Source organism: Aquarana catesbeiana, linkage group LG02 (genome assembly GCF_042186555.1).
Source record: "Aquarana catesbeiana isolate 2022-GZ linkage group LG02, ASM4218655v1, whole genome shotgun sequence".
NCBI lineage: Eukaryota > Metazoa > Chordata > Amphibia > Anura > Ranidae > Aquarana > Aquarana catesbeiana.
The window spans coordinates 683,332,835-683,348,874 of record NC_133325.1 but is presented as its reverse complement, the minus strand read 5'-3'; the positions used below and the strand labels follow the sequence as shown (position 1 = coordinate 683,348,874).

Here is a 16,040-nt window from a genome sequence, read left to right as displayed (position 1 = left end):
AGGTGACGCTTGCAGAGCAGTTTTGTGTGCCAGGTCAGGGACGGAACAGGTCAGTGGGGTGACGCTTGAAGAGTATCTGTGAGTGCCAAGCTAGGGACCCAGCAGGGACGCGGGGGTGACACTTGAGGAAGATACTCAGTGAGAAGATTGGAAGAGCTCAGGAGATCCAGTGGCAGTGGATCAGAGGGTCTAAGTGATAGACTGGGAGCTCAGTTGAGTAAAGGTCTAAAAAGGAGATTGTGGAAGAAGTGAAAGAGTGCATTACAACCTGTGTTAGAAACTGTTCAAGATTGTTGCCCTAGGAGACAGTGTGTCTACATATGCAGACGTGGTGTCCAGCTGGGTGTCTTTCCCTGCATGGCTGTCTACCTATAGAAGTCTCGGAGTCTGCCAATTAACATTGCATCTACTTAAGGGTGTCCTGGCTCCAACCCTCTCTCCCACAGTTCTGTTTAAGAGACAATAAATCTCTTTGCATTCAAGAAGTGTCTGGCGCCCATTAATCTACCTTGCATTGCACCCACAATGCCTTGTAACCCACTCTACACAGAAGGATGTCAGCTGTCCCGATCCGTGGGGCTCACTATTAGCCCTCATGCACACAGGCTGTTAAAATAACGTTATGAAAACGCCAGTATCTTTGCAGTGATTTTTTAAAACGTATTTCAGCTTTTTTCAGCGTTTTTGCAATAGCGGTTTTTAGCGTTTTTTAGCGTTTTTGAGCGTTTTTCCGCGTTAGCGTTTTTTATCGGTTTTTTTTTTTCAAAATTTTTTTTTTTTTTTTTTTTTCAATGGATCAAAAATGTTAAAAAACGTTGGTGAATGACGTTTTTAAGCGTTTTTCAGCGTTAGAGCGTTTTTACAGCTGAAAAACGTCTTTCAGAACCCACTGGTCCTGGGTTTTTTTTACAGCTTAAAAACGCCTATGCCACTTGCAGCTCAAAAACGCCTAGGTGGGCATGAAGCCATAGACTAACATAGACAGGCCTTTTTAAGCTGCAAAAAAAGCTCAAAAAAGCAGCTGTAAAAACGTCCGTGTGCATGAGGACTAAGGCCTACAAGGGTTTGGGACTTGGCTACATTTTCATTTTTTATTAGATATATTTTAACCGCTTCCTGACCAGCCGCCGCAGTTATACTGCGGCAGGTTGGCTCCCCTGCGCGAGCCTTCCTAGCTATCCCAAACCCTCTCCGGCGGCGTGCGGGCGCGCGCCCGCTGCACAGTGGGGGTGCGATGCTCGTGGCCGCCGGTCGCGATGACCGCCGGCCACGAGTGATGATGAGCAGGAGACACAGAACAGGGACGAGTGTGTGTAAACACACACTTCCCTGTTCTGTTCTGAGAGGAGTGACAAATTGTGTGTTCCTATTAGCTAGGAACCACGATCCGTCACTTCCTCTAGTCAGTCCCCTTCACCTCCCAGGGAACACAGTTAACCCTTTGATCGCCCCCTAGTGTTAACTGCTTCACTGCCAGAGACATTTTTACAGTAATCAATGCATTTTTATAGCATTGATAGCTGTATTAATGCCAATGGTTCAAAAAATGTGTCAAAACTGATGGGTCCACCATAATGTTGCAGTCACGATAAAAATCACAGATCGCCGCCATTACTAGTTAAAAAAAAATATATATAAATAAAAATGCTATAAATCTATCTCCTATTTTGTAGACGCTATAACTTTTGTGCAAACCAATCAATATACGCTTATTGCAATTTTATTTACCAAAAATATGTAGAAGAAAAAAAATTAGCTTTTTTAAAAAAATAATGGGGATATTTACTATAGCAAAAAGTACAAAATATTGTGTTTTTTTCAAAATTGACGCTCTTTTTTGTTTATAGCGCAAAAAATAAAAACCGCAGAGGCGATCCAATACCACCAAAAGAAAGCTCTATTTGTGGGAAAAAAAGGACGTCAATTTTGTTTGGGTGCAACGTCGCATGACCGCACAATTGTTAGTTAAAGGGACGCATTGCCGAATCGCAAAAAGTGCTCTGGTCAGGAAGGGGGTAAATTCTTCCGGGGCTGAAGTGGTTAAAGCAGAAAGTAAAACTTGTTTGTTTTTTTTATTGTGTTTTTTTAAATGTCTGTCGTTTTTGGTTTATAGTGCAAAAAATAAAAATGCAGAGGTGATCAAATACCAATCAAAAGATATCCCGATAAGAGTATATTGATTGGTTTGCATGAACGTTATAGCGTCTACAAACTATGGTATATATACTTTAATTTTAACTAATTCATTTTTTTCATACTGGTAATGGCGGTGATCAACGACATTATAGGGTGACTGTGATAGTACGGGGGGCAGTCTGACACTTTGGACACTGTGGGAACCAGTGACACTAATACAGTGATCAGTGCTAAAAATATACACTGTCACTGTATTAATGACACTGGCTGGAAAGGGGTTAACATCTGGGGCAATCAAAGGGTTCAATGTGTGCCTAACAATGTTTGGTGCATTCACACTGTGCTGATTCCCTTTGCAGGGAAACAAAAAGCAGCACATCCCTGCCGACAGGATAGAGCTCTGTATTGTTTACATTCACAGAGCTCTGTCCTATCATCCTCTTTGCCAATCAGTGGGTGGTGGAGGTCAATCATTCACTGGGATCCGCTGATCGGCTTGTGCTGTGACTAATCACAGCACAGTCGGCACGACGGCCTTGCGCGTGCACGGCCCCTACCCGGAAAGGCTGGATTACGTACTAGATACATGATCCAGCGCAGGAGAGGTGCTCTGCCACCGTACTTACATGACGCGGTCGGCAATCGATTAAACAGAGTAAAGCAATGTAGCAATATTTGCAGATGAGGAAACTCACATTTCTTTCCAGTAACTTTAATCCGCCCCTTCCAAACATAACACAGAAAATATTTTGACATCTATCTAGAAGTCTAGAATTCTATCTTAATATATTATCTTAAATTGTAGCGTTTGTACAGCATTTAGATCTGCTAATGATGTTTATTAAGTAGAGAAAAATTAGGGCTGTTATATGTAGACTTGAAAGGAAAGGTCCAGAGCAATGGGAAGCAAAACATCAACTATTCACATGTTATGTTATTTTGACCTTTAGCTGAAGTTTTTGGGAAAGTTGTTTTAACTGAAAGTTCCCATAGCTGACAGGGGTTGAATTTGTCTGTGTCTTTTGTCATTTGTGTTTAATGTGATGTGACAGTTTATTGGTGGTGTTTTACTAGGTATGCATGCAGTACCTGAAGGACACGAACATGCTGTTTGTGGGAGGATTAATAGTAGCCGTTGCGGTGGAACACTGGAACCTACATAAGAGGATAGCATTGAAGGTTCTGCTCATTGTTGGAGTTCGACCACCCTTGTAAGGCTATTATGGTTATAAAAACCATAGCTACTGTTATCTTTATTTTTTCTATTGTGTTTTAAATGAAAAGCACAGACTGAGCAAAGATTGTAACAATCTGGGGTGGATTTCCCAAGTGAAATCATTACGGGTTCTTCAAACTCCATTTGATAGGTAACTACATTAAAAGAGAAGTATGGGGTTTGGGATTTTTGCAGATTTATACTTACTTAGGTGGATGCTGCATCTGTCTCTTGCCGCCTCTAACACTGAGAACAGAGCGATCTAACACCGCAGATCGCTCGGTTCTCAGATCTCCACGAGCAGAGAGCTGATGACTGTTAGTCACCGCTCTCTGCTCTGCCCCCTCCTCCCTCACTGGAGAGCTGGGCTGCGGGGGAGGCTGGAGGCGGGCCGGCTCAGGCTCTCATTGGCCCGCTGAGAGCCTAAGCCGGGTGGCGGTCCAGGCATGTAGGCGGATCCTGACTCCAGTGTTGTGATCTTTCCCGAGCCTGGACTGGCTGTCTGCTGAAAATGGGTCACAGGAGTATAGAACGAACTGCATTCCTGTGATTCACAGGAGAAGTACAGTCAAAAGAGCTTTGGCTGTACGTCTTTAAAAAAAATGGCACTTTCTAAAACATGAACTACACTTAGTTCATAATATTAATCAGATTCAAATCCAGTGAGGTAGTGACAAATATATATATATACAGGTGCTGTACAGTGTTCCAGAAAACAAATAGGAACAAAAAATAGCAAAACAAAAACCTAGCCGTGTCTCGGCACTAACTATACCATATATACAGGCCCTAACTACCAGGCTGAGCAAGTCTACAGCTTGTCAGCTTCCACAGATACAGTTTAAAAGCTTTTACCAACCATTTGCTCTCACAGACCAGTGTTGTCTGTGTGTCCCAGGCTGAGAGCACTGGCTGTCTGTCTCAGGTGAGCTTAAAGGGGTTGTAAACCCACGTGTTTTTTCACCTTAATGCATCCTATGACTCGGGAGTGTGCCCGCATGGGTGTCCACCTTAGGAGAGCCTTCTCCAATGTGGACACTCGATGCGGGGAGAAGCTACCAGCTCCGCCGGGGGACCCCAGAAGTCGAGGATTGGGCCGCGCTGTGCAAAACGAACTGCACAGTTGAGGTAAGTATGACATGTTTGTTATTTTAAAAAAAAAAAGAGGGTTTACAACCCCTTTAAATTAACCTGGGGGAGAGGACCAAGATCCGAACTGGACCATGGATCAGAGATCCCTGAATGTGTATGAGAGGCGCCTGGGAGATGTATAAACCCTGAACAGGACTTTTCCTGGCTCTCTCTGGGACACTCTGCTACAATATATATATATATATATATATATATATATATATATATATATATATATATATATATATATATACATACATACACACAGTGCCTTGGTAAAAAGTATTCACACCCCTTCTTCACATTTTCCACATTCCATATATACAACCAAAAACTTAAATGTATTTTATTGGGATTTTATGTGTTGCCTATTACTATTGCCTTTGTTTGAGTGTCATGCCAAGTAAGAGGAAAACTTGGGCGCCTTGAATAACAATAATAAGTATATAACAAGTATATATATATATATATATATATATATATATATATATATATATATATATATATATATTTTTTTTTTTTTTTAAGATACTAGAATGAATCTTGGCCATGATATAAATGAACAGCATTGTGCCATATATAATCTTTCACAGGTGTGTAGCTTTCAGTGATATAGACTACACTGAAAGTGTCAGAGTAATAACATGAAGGATGAGCAGCCGTGTTCAGGACTAATCCCATAAGGAATCAATTGGGTTGGAGGATTGGGTATAAATAAAAGTTATTAGATGGGCAAGCATGAGAGGAGGTAAGTAAGGGGCTAAAAGAGGAGAGAAAACCACTGAGGTATTTTTATTGCATAGCTAAATAGAAAATTAGAACAGTTTCTAAATATTTAAGATTGTAAGAAGAGGAAAATTATAGATTAACAGCATGAAATGCACTTGTGCGAGCTGCCCTCCTGTTCACAAGCTTACTTTCAAATACTTTTCCAGGGCCCTGTAAATTGGAGTAAATAATCTACATTGACCAAGTTTAAAAATAACTTTATGTTTCCCACCAAGTTATTTGTGAATGACTATATGTGTTTGCATACTTTCACACAAGATTTCAAATATGCACAGTATCAATGCTATATATATATATATATATATATATATATATATATATATATATATATATATATATATATATTTATATATATATTGTACAGTATCTCGCAAAAGTGAGTACACTCCTTACATTTTTGTAAATATTTTATTATATCTTTTCATGTGACAACACTGAAGAAATGACACTTTGCTACAATGTAAAGTAGTGTGTGTACAGCTTGTATAACAGTGTAAATTTGCTGTCCCCTCAAAATAACTCAACACACAGCCATTAATGTCTAAACTGCTGGCAACAAAAGTGAGTACACCCCTAAGTGAAAATGTCCGAATTGGGCTCAGTTAGCCATTTTCCCTCCCTGGTGTTATGTGACTCTTTATTGTTACAAGATCTCAGGTGTGAATGGGGAGCAAGTGTGTTAAATTTGGTGTTATCGCTCTCACTCTCTCATACTGGTCACTGGAAGTTCAACATAGCACCTCATGGCAAATAACTCTCTGAGGATCTGAAAAAAAGAATTGTTGCTCTACATAAAGATGGCCTAGGTTATAAGAAGATTGCCAAGACCCTGAAACTGAGCTGCAGCATGGTGGCCAAGAGCATACAGCATTTTAACAGGACAGATTTCACCCAGATCAGGCCTTGTCATGGTCGACCAAAGAGGTTGAGTGCAAGTGCTCAGCGTCATAGCCAGAGGTTGTGTTTGGGAAATAGACGTGTGAGTGCTGCCAGCATTGCTGCAGAGGTTGAAGGGGTGGGGGGTTAGCCTGTCAGTGCTCAGACCATATGCCGCACACTGCATCAAATTGGTCTGCATGGCTTTCATCCCAGAAGGAAGCCTCTTCTAAAGATTATGCACAAAAAAAGCACGCAAACAGTTTGCTGAAGACAAGCAGACTAAGGACATGGATTACTGGAACCATGTCCTGTGGTCTGATGAGACCAAGATAAACCTATTTAGTTCAGGTGGAGTCAAGCGTTTGTGGTGGCAACCAGGTGAGGAGAACAAAGACAAGTGTGTCTTACCTACAGTCAAGCATGGTGGTGGGAGTGTCATGGTCTGGGGCTGCCGGCACTGGGGAGCTACAGTTCATTGAGGGAACCATAAATGCCAACATGTACTGTGACATACTGAAGCAGAGCATGATCCCCTCCCTTCAGAGACTGGGCCGCTGGTCAGTGTTCCAAAAAATAACGACTCAAAAGAAACCTCCAAGACCATCACTGCCTTGCTAAAGAAGCTGAGGTTAAAGGTGATGGACTGGCCAAGACCTAAACCCTAATAAGCATTTAGAAAATTGTTTTTAGACATTTGAGCGGACGCTACCAGAAAGGAACACTATATAATTTTACAAAAAGAATTGTTTATTTAATGTTACAATACCAGATCCAATGAACAGTTTTCATTGGATGTGGTACCCCCTTAGCTATTTCTTTATAAACCTAATAAGCATTTGTAGAGCATCCTCAAACAGAAGGTGGAAGAGTGCAAGGTCTCTAACATCCACCAGCTCTGTGATGTTATCATGGAGGAGTGGAAGAGGACTCCAGTGGCAACCTGTGAAGCTCTGGTGAACTCCATGCCCAAGAGGGTTAAGGCAGTGCTGGAAAAACATAGTGGCCACACAAAATATTGACACTTGGCCCAATCTGGACATTTTCACTTAGGGGTGTACTCACTTTTGTTGCCAGCGGTTTAGACATTAAGCACTTCAGCCCCGGAAGGATTTACCCCCTTCCTGACCAGAGCACTTTTTGCAATACGGCACTGCGTAGCTTTAACTGACAATTGCGCAATATTTTTGGTAAAAAAAATGCAATAAGTGTACATTGATTGGTTTGCGCAAAAGTTATAGCGTCTACAAAATAGGGGATAGATTTATGGCAATTTTATTATTAAAAGTGCAGTGGTGGTCCCTTTGTTCCATAGACATTTATTTTATTTTATTTATTTAAGGTACTTATATAGCGCCATCAATTTACACAGGACTTTACATGTCTTTGGAGTGTGGGAGGAAACCGGAGTACCCGGAGGAAACCCACGCAGGCACAGGGAGAATATGCAAACTCCAGGCAGGCAGTGTCGTGGTTGGGATTCAAACCAGTATCCCTTATTACTGCTAGGCAAGAGTGCTACCCACTACACCACTGCGCCACCCATACATTAACATGGGTGTGTGCACAATCTAGTGGTGTATGTTTGTGCCTATATTTGAACAAAAAAAATTCTATTTGTGATTCATGAACAGCTAAAGTCATCACAACAATTATCAATTCCACTTTCATAATTTGATAAGCTACATTGTTTTTACAAAAGTTATGTAATATTGTATTTTACTAGAATGACATTACAGCTGCAGATATAAATGGTTTCTTTTATTATTTATTATAATATGATATTTTAGCTATAAGTGACAGCTATTGTTTTTCCACTATGAAATGAATACATATATCTCACTGTTCACCTTACCACTAGGCTAATGTTGGGGTTCATGGGAGTCACGGCCTTTCTGTCAATGTGGATAAGCAATACTGCAACCACAGCCATGATGGTTCCTATCGTGCAGGCAGTCCTCAGTCAGCTCAATAACACTGAGCAGGAGCCTTCCATATTGGAATCTGATGGACAAACCAACCCAGCAATGCAACTGGATGAAAAGGATGCCATTCCTATGATAGAAATGCCAAGTAAGAACTATTTTTTCTTTAAATTAATAACTGCTTAAGCAGAGCTATTCATTTATTCCTAGGGAGAATCTAGCAAGAAGAGCAAAACAATTTACTTGATCCTAAAGCTGAACCCCAGTCAGGTATTAATAAACACTGGTGGATGTGGTTATGTATTTATTTTACTCATTAAATGTATTTTAAATACAATTAGTATAAATACTTGAATTTGCCTAGAGTTCAGCCTCCTGTCATCCACTGTACAGCTGCACTCAAACTGGGAGAGGGAGGGCCAATCAGAAACTCAGTATTCACATAACAAGGAGCATGCCGTCAGGAGAAGAGAGCAGGGAGATGAGAGTACTCCTTAAATAGTAACAAGGGTACAGTCAAAGTATACCAATAATTAGTGTGAAGTCCAAGGTTCCTAGATTTTGTGAAATCTGGACAGGCTATGATTCAAAATGGCCACCAATTTGTCATATGTCCTGCACAAGTTAACCACTTCAGCTCTGGAAGACCCCCTTTATGACCAGGAAATATTTTGCGATACGGCACTGCGTTACTTTAAGACCCCTTTCACACTGGGGCGGTTTGCAGGCGCTATTGCGCTAAAAATAGCACCTGCAAACCGACCCGAAACAGGGCTTTCACACTGGAGCGGACGGGAAAAAAAGTCCTGCTAGCAGCATCTTCACCGCTCCTGCCCATTGAAATCAATGGGGCAGCGCGGCTATACCACCGGCAAAGCGCCTCTGCAGAGGGGGGGTAAACCGTCCCGCTGGTGGCCAAATACTGCCGCTAAAACGACGGTAAAGCACCGCTAATAATAGCGGCGCTTTACCACCGACGCACCTCCCGCCCCATTGTGAAAGGGGCTTAACTGACAATTGAGCAGTTGTGTGACACTGTACCCAAATAAAATTGATGTCTTTTATTTCCCACAAATAGAGCTTTCTTTCAGTTGTATTTGACCCCTTCTGCAGTTTTTATTTTTTGTGCTATAAACAAAAAAGGCCGACAAAAAACTTGTTTACATAGGCAGATTGCTGTTCTGCCTGTGTCCCAAATGATCGGGGGTGTCTAGGTGGACATCGCAGGACAGAGCGGGTGTGGGTTGCCAGCAGCGCACATGCACCCCAGACCTGGAAGTGCAGAATCACGTACAGGTGCCGCAGTAAATGTACATGGGGCAGTCTGGCTCCTGGTTAATGCAAGACCTAAGCTCCGCAAAGGGGATATTTAGCTCTCTCCTGGACTTACCTATGGTCTGTTTTACATCAGTAAAAATATGAGAGAGTAAACCGAATTCTGATTTAGTACAGCCAGCCATCTTTTATTAAGGAGGTCTTATCAGGTTTTTCCATAGGGGTTTATCTAGAATAGTATAGATTATCTGATAAGTATTGAACATTTGGGTAGCGCTACACATCTTTCGGAATAGATATGAGTAACTCCCGCGCTGTCGTTGAGATGTCAACGGCAGGAGACTGTCACATCTCAACGGCAGGAGACGAGCTTGGCGCTCGTGGATGTTATGTGCCGCAGTCTGCTTTTAAATGTGAGTCTGCTTTATTGTTTTAAATAAAATTAGTCTATCATACGGGATTATGCTATGTATACTCTTTCTTTATACCCAATACACCTATCCTATCTGACGAGCATTGCGGAGCTTGGACCAACTGAGGACACCTATTGAGGCATACGAACTTGGCGTTCGTGGATTGATGCCCACACTCACTTTTAACGAGTGAGTGCATCCTTTCCCTTTGTTCCGTCCCCTCTCTGGCCGTCACGGTGTTATATTCGATATACTGCTTATGTTATATTTTTTTTTTATTATCATCCCATACACCCATCATTGGAATCATTTAAAACACCGGATGGGATATCCATGTCGACCCGTGGTCTGTTACTAAGCACATGCTGTATACCTTACAGCAGTAAAGTGAGCTGCTTAAAGACACGGAGGTGTTCACACTGAAGATTTACACGCTGTTTGGTGGCGGGATTGATATTTTTTTCACTCACATGGACTCACTGTATCCAGTCTTTATTTTGATGTCAGACTAGACCACTTGGACGTTTTGTCGAGTTTTTTCACTTAAGTTTGTTCAATTCCATTTATTGTATATCCATTTTTTGAGATATTTATTATATGCTACACAGTCGCCACACATATTATATATACTACACTTGATTTTATCATTTTGTATATTGTTACCTTCGTTTTTTTTTAATATATTTGTGCCCCCTTTTTGGAGCTGTTTTTCACCTTTATCACACTCACTTTATATTTAGTCCCTCCCACAATTCCACTTCCCCTTCCCCTTTTTTCACAGCGCAACTATCATACTTTTGTTTGCTACACATCTTTCACTTGGATGTTGCACTGAGTGTATAAAGCTGGATAAAACAAAAACTGTGTCTTCCTTTATTTCAGGCTGCAAAGCAACAAAATGTGATAATTTTAAATGGGGGTGATTCTTTTCTGTACCCACTGTATATGGTTTGCATCAAAGTACAGTTGATAGATAAGTTGATCTATTTCATATGTAAATCTGGGATTCAGCCAGGCTGAGCCTGGCCTTGCAGTGTGTTAGTCGGGGATCAGCTTGTTCGTGGTTGTACATCTGAGGATTCCCGGATTTATATATGAAAGAGATCAACCAAATGCGGAAGCTTCCAGCTGGACCTTGATTCAAACCATATAAATCATTGGCATGCACGCTGATTGGTGGCCATCTTGGATGTGGACATTATTGACTTTGATGCGAAACAGTGCTATCTTTATGTTTTGAAGCTTGTAAGTGCAATTTTAATTAAAAAATCATTTTACTTATTGTTACTGCAATATGGGAGGCATGCTTATTTTTTACATGTACACCCTGGATGTTTAAACGGCTATAGGTCACGGGTTATGGAGGAGGATTGTGGTAGTTTCTAAAGTGAAAGACCTGGGTGCTATTTCCTGTGGGATGCGAGCCAGGCCTTCTTGTCCAGCATCAGTGCCTGACCTCACAAATGCGCTTCTGGGTCAAACATTCCCATGGACACATTCCTAAACCTTGTGGACAGCCTTCCCAGAAAAGTTGAAGCTGTTATAACTGCAAAGGGTGGGCCAACTCAATATTGAACCCAACGGAATAAGACTGGGATGCCATTAAATTTCATGTGCTTGTAAAGGCAGGCATCCCAATACTTTTGACAATATAGTGTATCTGAACCTAAGATCAGACTATATAATCAATTTGCAATTCTATCTGCAAATCTTGGCTTAACATGTAAAACCAGAACCAGAGTGTATATTAATTTAAATTACACAGGATCATTTATTATTATCAGTTATTTGATAATACAAATTTCATATGATTATCAATATAATTGGTACTGCTCATCACTTTCTATGACTTTATAAGTTGAAGTATCTTTACTGTGTAATATCTGGTATTGCGTAATATGGATATTGATACATTTCAGTATTGAATATCAATTTTTATGTGCTGCACTTTGTTATACATTATCATGCTGTATTTTTACTCAGAATACAACACCGCATGTTTATGGCGTGAACAGGACACATAGAAAACTATTGTTTTTTATGTGCCTTGACGTTGACATGTTGATCTCTGCAGATCAGTGCAACTCAACTGGCATTGTGTGAACAAGAATGAAGAAAAATATTTGGCTCCTGGACAAGGCAGAATTTAACACACAACATCTAACCTTAATTCTGTCATCACAAAATTGTTCAATAAAGCCAAACAGATTGCGTCTAAGGCAGGGCTTTTTTTTCAGAGGGAACATGGGGGAACGCAGTTCCGGCACCTCCAGCACCAAATGTTTGTAATAGCAAGGGATGTGCTGAAGGGTCTATTAATGCTGTCTGCTGGGGGATTTGTGGTCACTGGTGTGGATCTGTTTTTTGTGTGAGGGTCTATTATTGCTTGTGGGGGATTTGTTTTTGCTGTGGGGGTGTCTTATGGTGCTGGTAGGGATCTACTGTAGAGGGAGAGGTCTATTGTTGCTGGCTGCTGGAGGGTCTATTAATGCTGACTGCTGGGAGATCTGTTGATGCTGCTGGAGGGGGGGGGGGGTGTTGTCTAATGTTGCTGGGGTGGATCTTTTGTTGCTGAGGGTGGTATTTTGTTGTGGATGGTCCATTGTTTCTGTGTGTGGGGGGTCTATTGTTGTGTGGAGAACTATTGTTGCTGGGGTGGGGTCTATTGTTGCTGGGGGGGAACTATTGTTACTGGGGTGGGGACCATTGTTGCTGGGGGAGTCTATTGTTGTGTGAGGGATCTCTTGTTACTGGGGTGGGTCTATTATTGCTGGGAGGGGATTTTTTTTTTGCTTGGGAGGACCTATTGTTGTTGGGGTGGGGTCTATTATTGGTGGGAGGGGAATCTATTGTTGCTTGGGAGGATCTATTATTACTGGGGTGGGGTCTATTGTTGCTGGCTCCAGTGCATCTATTATTTACTGCTTTTCTTGTTATTAGACAAGAAGAAATTCCATACAAATTATTTAGCAAATGATACTTGGGGCAGTACCAGGAGGTGGGTAGGGGGTGAAGGGATGGTGCTTGGAGGTGGGTAGGGGGCCGAGACAAGAGGGGACTCAGAAGGGGGAAGTTCCTACACCTATTCTCTGAGAAAAAAAGCCCTGGTCTAAGGTACAGACATAATCACTCTCAAATGTATTTGAAAAGTCACTAAATAACCAGGACTACAAAATCCCACAAATAAAGAATTATAATGTTTTTCAGGTTCCCACCACTTTGTGGGATTCACAAAGTAAAAAATATTTTCTTTAGTTTTCTATTGCATTTAGACATGAGTTAATGTTAGCAGAGGAAATCCATTAAATATCCTTAAAATGTGTTTCTGGTCTGTGTTGTCTTAAAATTACTAATTGACCTTCTCCAATTAAACATTGACCCGAACTTTCACTTACAAGTCAACGTGATCTTTTTGCAGTGGTGGACTTTTGATCTTTTGAACTATTGCTCTACATTGATTTAAATAGCATGCACATATGTACTATCAGCATCATATACTGTATGGTATACCATGGTGTCAGTAAAACACAACCATCAATTACATGGAAAAAATGGGGAGATTTTCATTTTTAAACTTTGTTTTTCAACTAGTTATTTGGATTACCATTAAACATCAATTTAAAAGGCCAGTTCATCCAAAATTGATAGATGTTTTTATTATTATTATTATTATACAGGTTTTATATAGCGCCAACAGTTTGCGCAGAGCTTAACAAAATTAAGGCAGACATTATTGACTGAAGAAGGGATAGTCTATGTAAAAGTGATCTAATGAGGAAGGAGTTGCAGTAGTCAAGTCAAGAGATACGTAACCAGCGAGTGAATTAGAAGCTTGGTGATTGATTTGGACAGGGATTGTATTTGGGCCTGAAAGGACAGTTCAGAGTCTAAGGTTACCCCTAGCACCCTGGCATGTGGGGACGGACTGATAGATGTGCCATTGATCTTGACAGAGAAGTCAGGGGAAGGGGCATGTTGGGGAGGATCCAGGCTGATATGTTTGTTAGTAAATCAGTGATGCGTGAGGAGATTGATGGGGTGAGCTGAGGGGCAGAGAGATAGATTTGGGTGTCATCGGCATATAAATGGTAGTGGAAGCCACTGGAGGCTATCAGCTGAACCAGGGAGGATGTGTAGATCGAGAATAGTAGAGGTCCAAGGACAGAACCTTGGGGGGGCCCTAACGGTAAGAGGAGTTGGAGAGGAGGAAGTGAAGTTGTAAGTGATACTGAAGGTGCGATGAGATAGGTAAGATTTGAACCAACGGAGAGTGCAGCCATGGAGACCAAGCAAATTTGTTTTTAAAGCTGTGTTCTTTCTTTAGCCAGCACTGGAGTACATTGGGGGAAGACGGAGCGAACACTAAAAAGGGCTGGGAGAGATGGAGGGCATGGTGGAGAGTGCTGGAGGAGACGGAGGGCAATGGGGGAGACGGAGAGTGTTCTGGAAAAAGATGGGGGAGCTGGAGGGCACGGTGAAGAGTGATGGAGGGAGGAGGTTAATAATTTTAAAGCAAGAGCAGAGACAGTGTAGCTTTCAGCCCTGATCCTGGGACACAGAAGGGGTGGGACAGCTAAAAGAAAAAAAGGGACTGTCCCGGCAAATCCAGGACTGGATGGAAAGTATGCATCTGATTGTCTCCTTGTGCTGCATTTCCCTCCCTAAGTCTGAGCTCTTCTATTCGGGTCTGCTAGGGCTATTACCTGGTCAAATTTGGGTGCTTACAAAAAATTTATGTTTTATTGAATATAAATTCACAATTATTTGTATATTTTATATTTGCCAGGAGTTTAGCATTAAAGAAAACATGTTCAAAAAAGTGCAAAGGCTTTCACTGATATCCTTTGAAAATAGTTGTAATTCAATGGCTTCCATACTTTAATGCACTTATTCTATCTGTTTCTATTTCTCCAGTAGTTGCAAATGGCCACACACAGGAAATCTCCATAGATGATAAAGAGAAAAAGAAGAAGAAGCATATTAATAAAGGCATGATGCTGTGTGTCTGCTATGCAGCTAGTATAGGAGGTACAGCAACATTAACAGGAACAGGGCCAAACCTTGTACTGAAAGGACAGTTTAGCTCGTAAGTACATGGACCAATTTATATCAGTGTAATATAATGGGGAAAAAAATAGAGCTGTTTTCCAAAGAAACCAATCACTATTCTATTTTCATGTGATAACTTTAACCTCCCTGGCGGTATGATTATTTCGGATTTTAGGTGCTGAAAGCGGTACAATTATTTTGCATGGAAATTTGGCATTTTATATTGTAATTCTTAACAATAACACACTTAAATCTGTCCAAACAAGAGTCTAGTAGATATCCCGGGTATGATAAAGTTTGAAACACAAAAACATAAATTATAATATAATAAATAAAAATAAATAATTAAAAATAATAATAATAATAAAATAAATTTACCCACGATTCACTATCGTCCAATTCTGCAAGTGTTCTAATTTACTATCGCTGTTTTCTAGCTGGTCTAAAGCCACTTTTGACGTAAAGGGACACTTTTTGGTTGCTATGGACAATCTCCAGTTTCCAGGCAGAAAGAACAGTATATATCATATAAAACTGCATGCAGGGCATGGGCCAAAGCACTGGGGACAAAAGGGATGTGAAATCATTTCATACAGTACTGTAATCTGTAAGATTACAGTACTGTATGTGTTATGATTTTTACAATTTTTTGAATTTGCCGCCAGGCTCCGCCCCCGCTCATCGCGACGCTCGCAGGGAACGGAGCCTGGCACGGAGAGGCTTCGGAGGAGGACGGAGCCCGCAGACACAGGGGGGGACATCGCAGGATCCCGGGGACAAGGTAAGTAAAGCCACACCAGGATCCTGCGATGTAATCCCGAGTGTGGCTCGGGGTTACCACTAATGGCCCTGAATTTTAACCCCGAGCCACACTCGGGAAAACCGCCAGGGAGGCTACCATAATATGTCCACTTTGTATTTTCCTGACAGTTTTTATAAAATCACAAGTGCTATTTAAGGTTATGTGTAAGCTGTCATCAAAGGGTGAAAAGGGGGGGTACTAATGTGCAAACCACAAGGAAAAAAATACCTATATAAGTCTAACCCAGTAGCTGCCAACATAAAAGACAAAAATGATAATAATTGCAGTTTAATTGTTTAATATTAGTAAGCGCCACATTGATTGTCATCATAAGGTACCATGCTGTGTATTAATGTCACTATAACTGCAAAGTGACCATTTATGGATCTTGCTTTGTGCACTGGTCCAAATCATTTGGTGGAGGGGGG

At 41.2% G+C, this 16,040-nt stretch overlaps 1 protein-coding gene across 1 annotated transcript in view; it reads left to right on the top strand.

Annotated features, from left to right (window-relative positions):
• Positions 1–16,040, top strand: part of SLC13A5 (solute carrier family 13 member 5) — a 162,260-nt gene that overhangs the window by 107,632 nt on the left and 38,588 nt on the right. Inside the window, exons 3-5 of the mRNA XM_073616745.1 lie at positions 3,211–3,347; positions 8,010–8,221; positions 14,676–14,847. Coding sequence (XP_073472846.1) covers positions 3,211–3,347; positions 8,010–8,221; positions 14,676–14,847 — 521 coding nt within the window. The remainder of the gene's footprint in view (positions 1–3,210; positions 3,348–8,009; positions 8,222–14,675; positions 14,848–16,040) is intronic.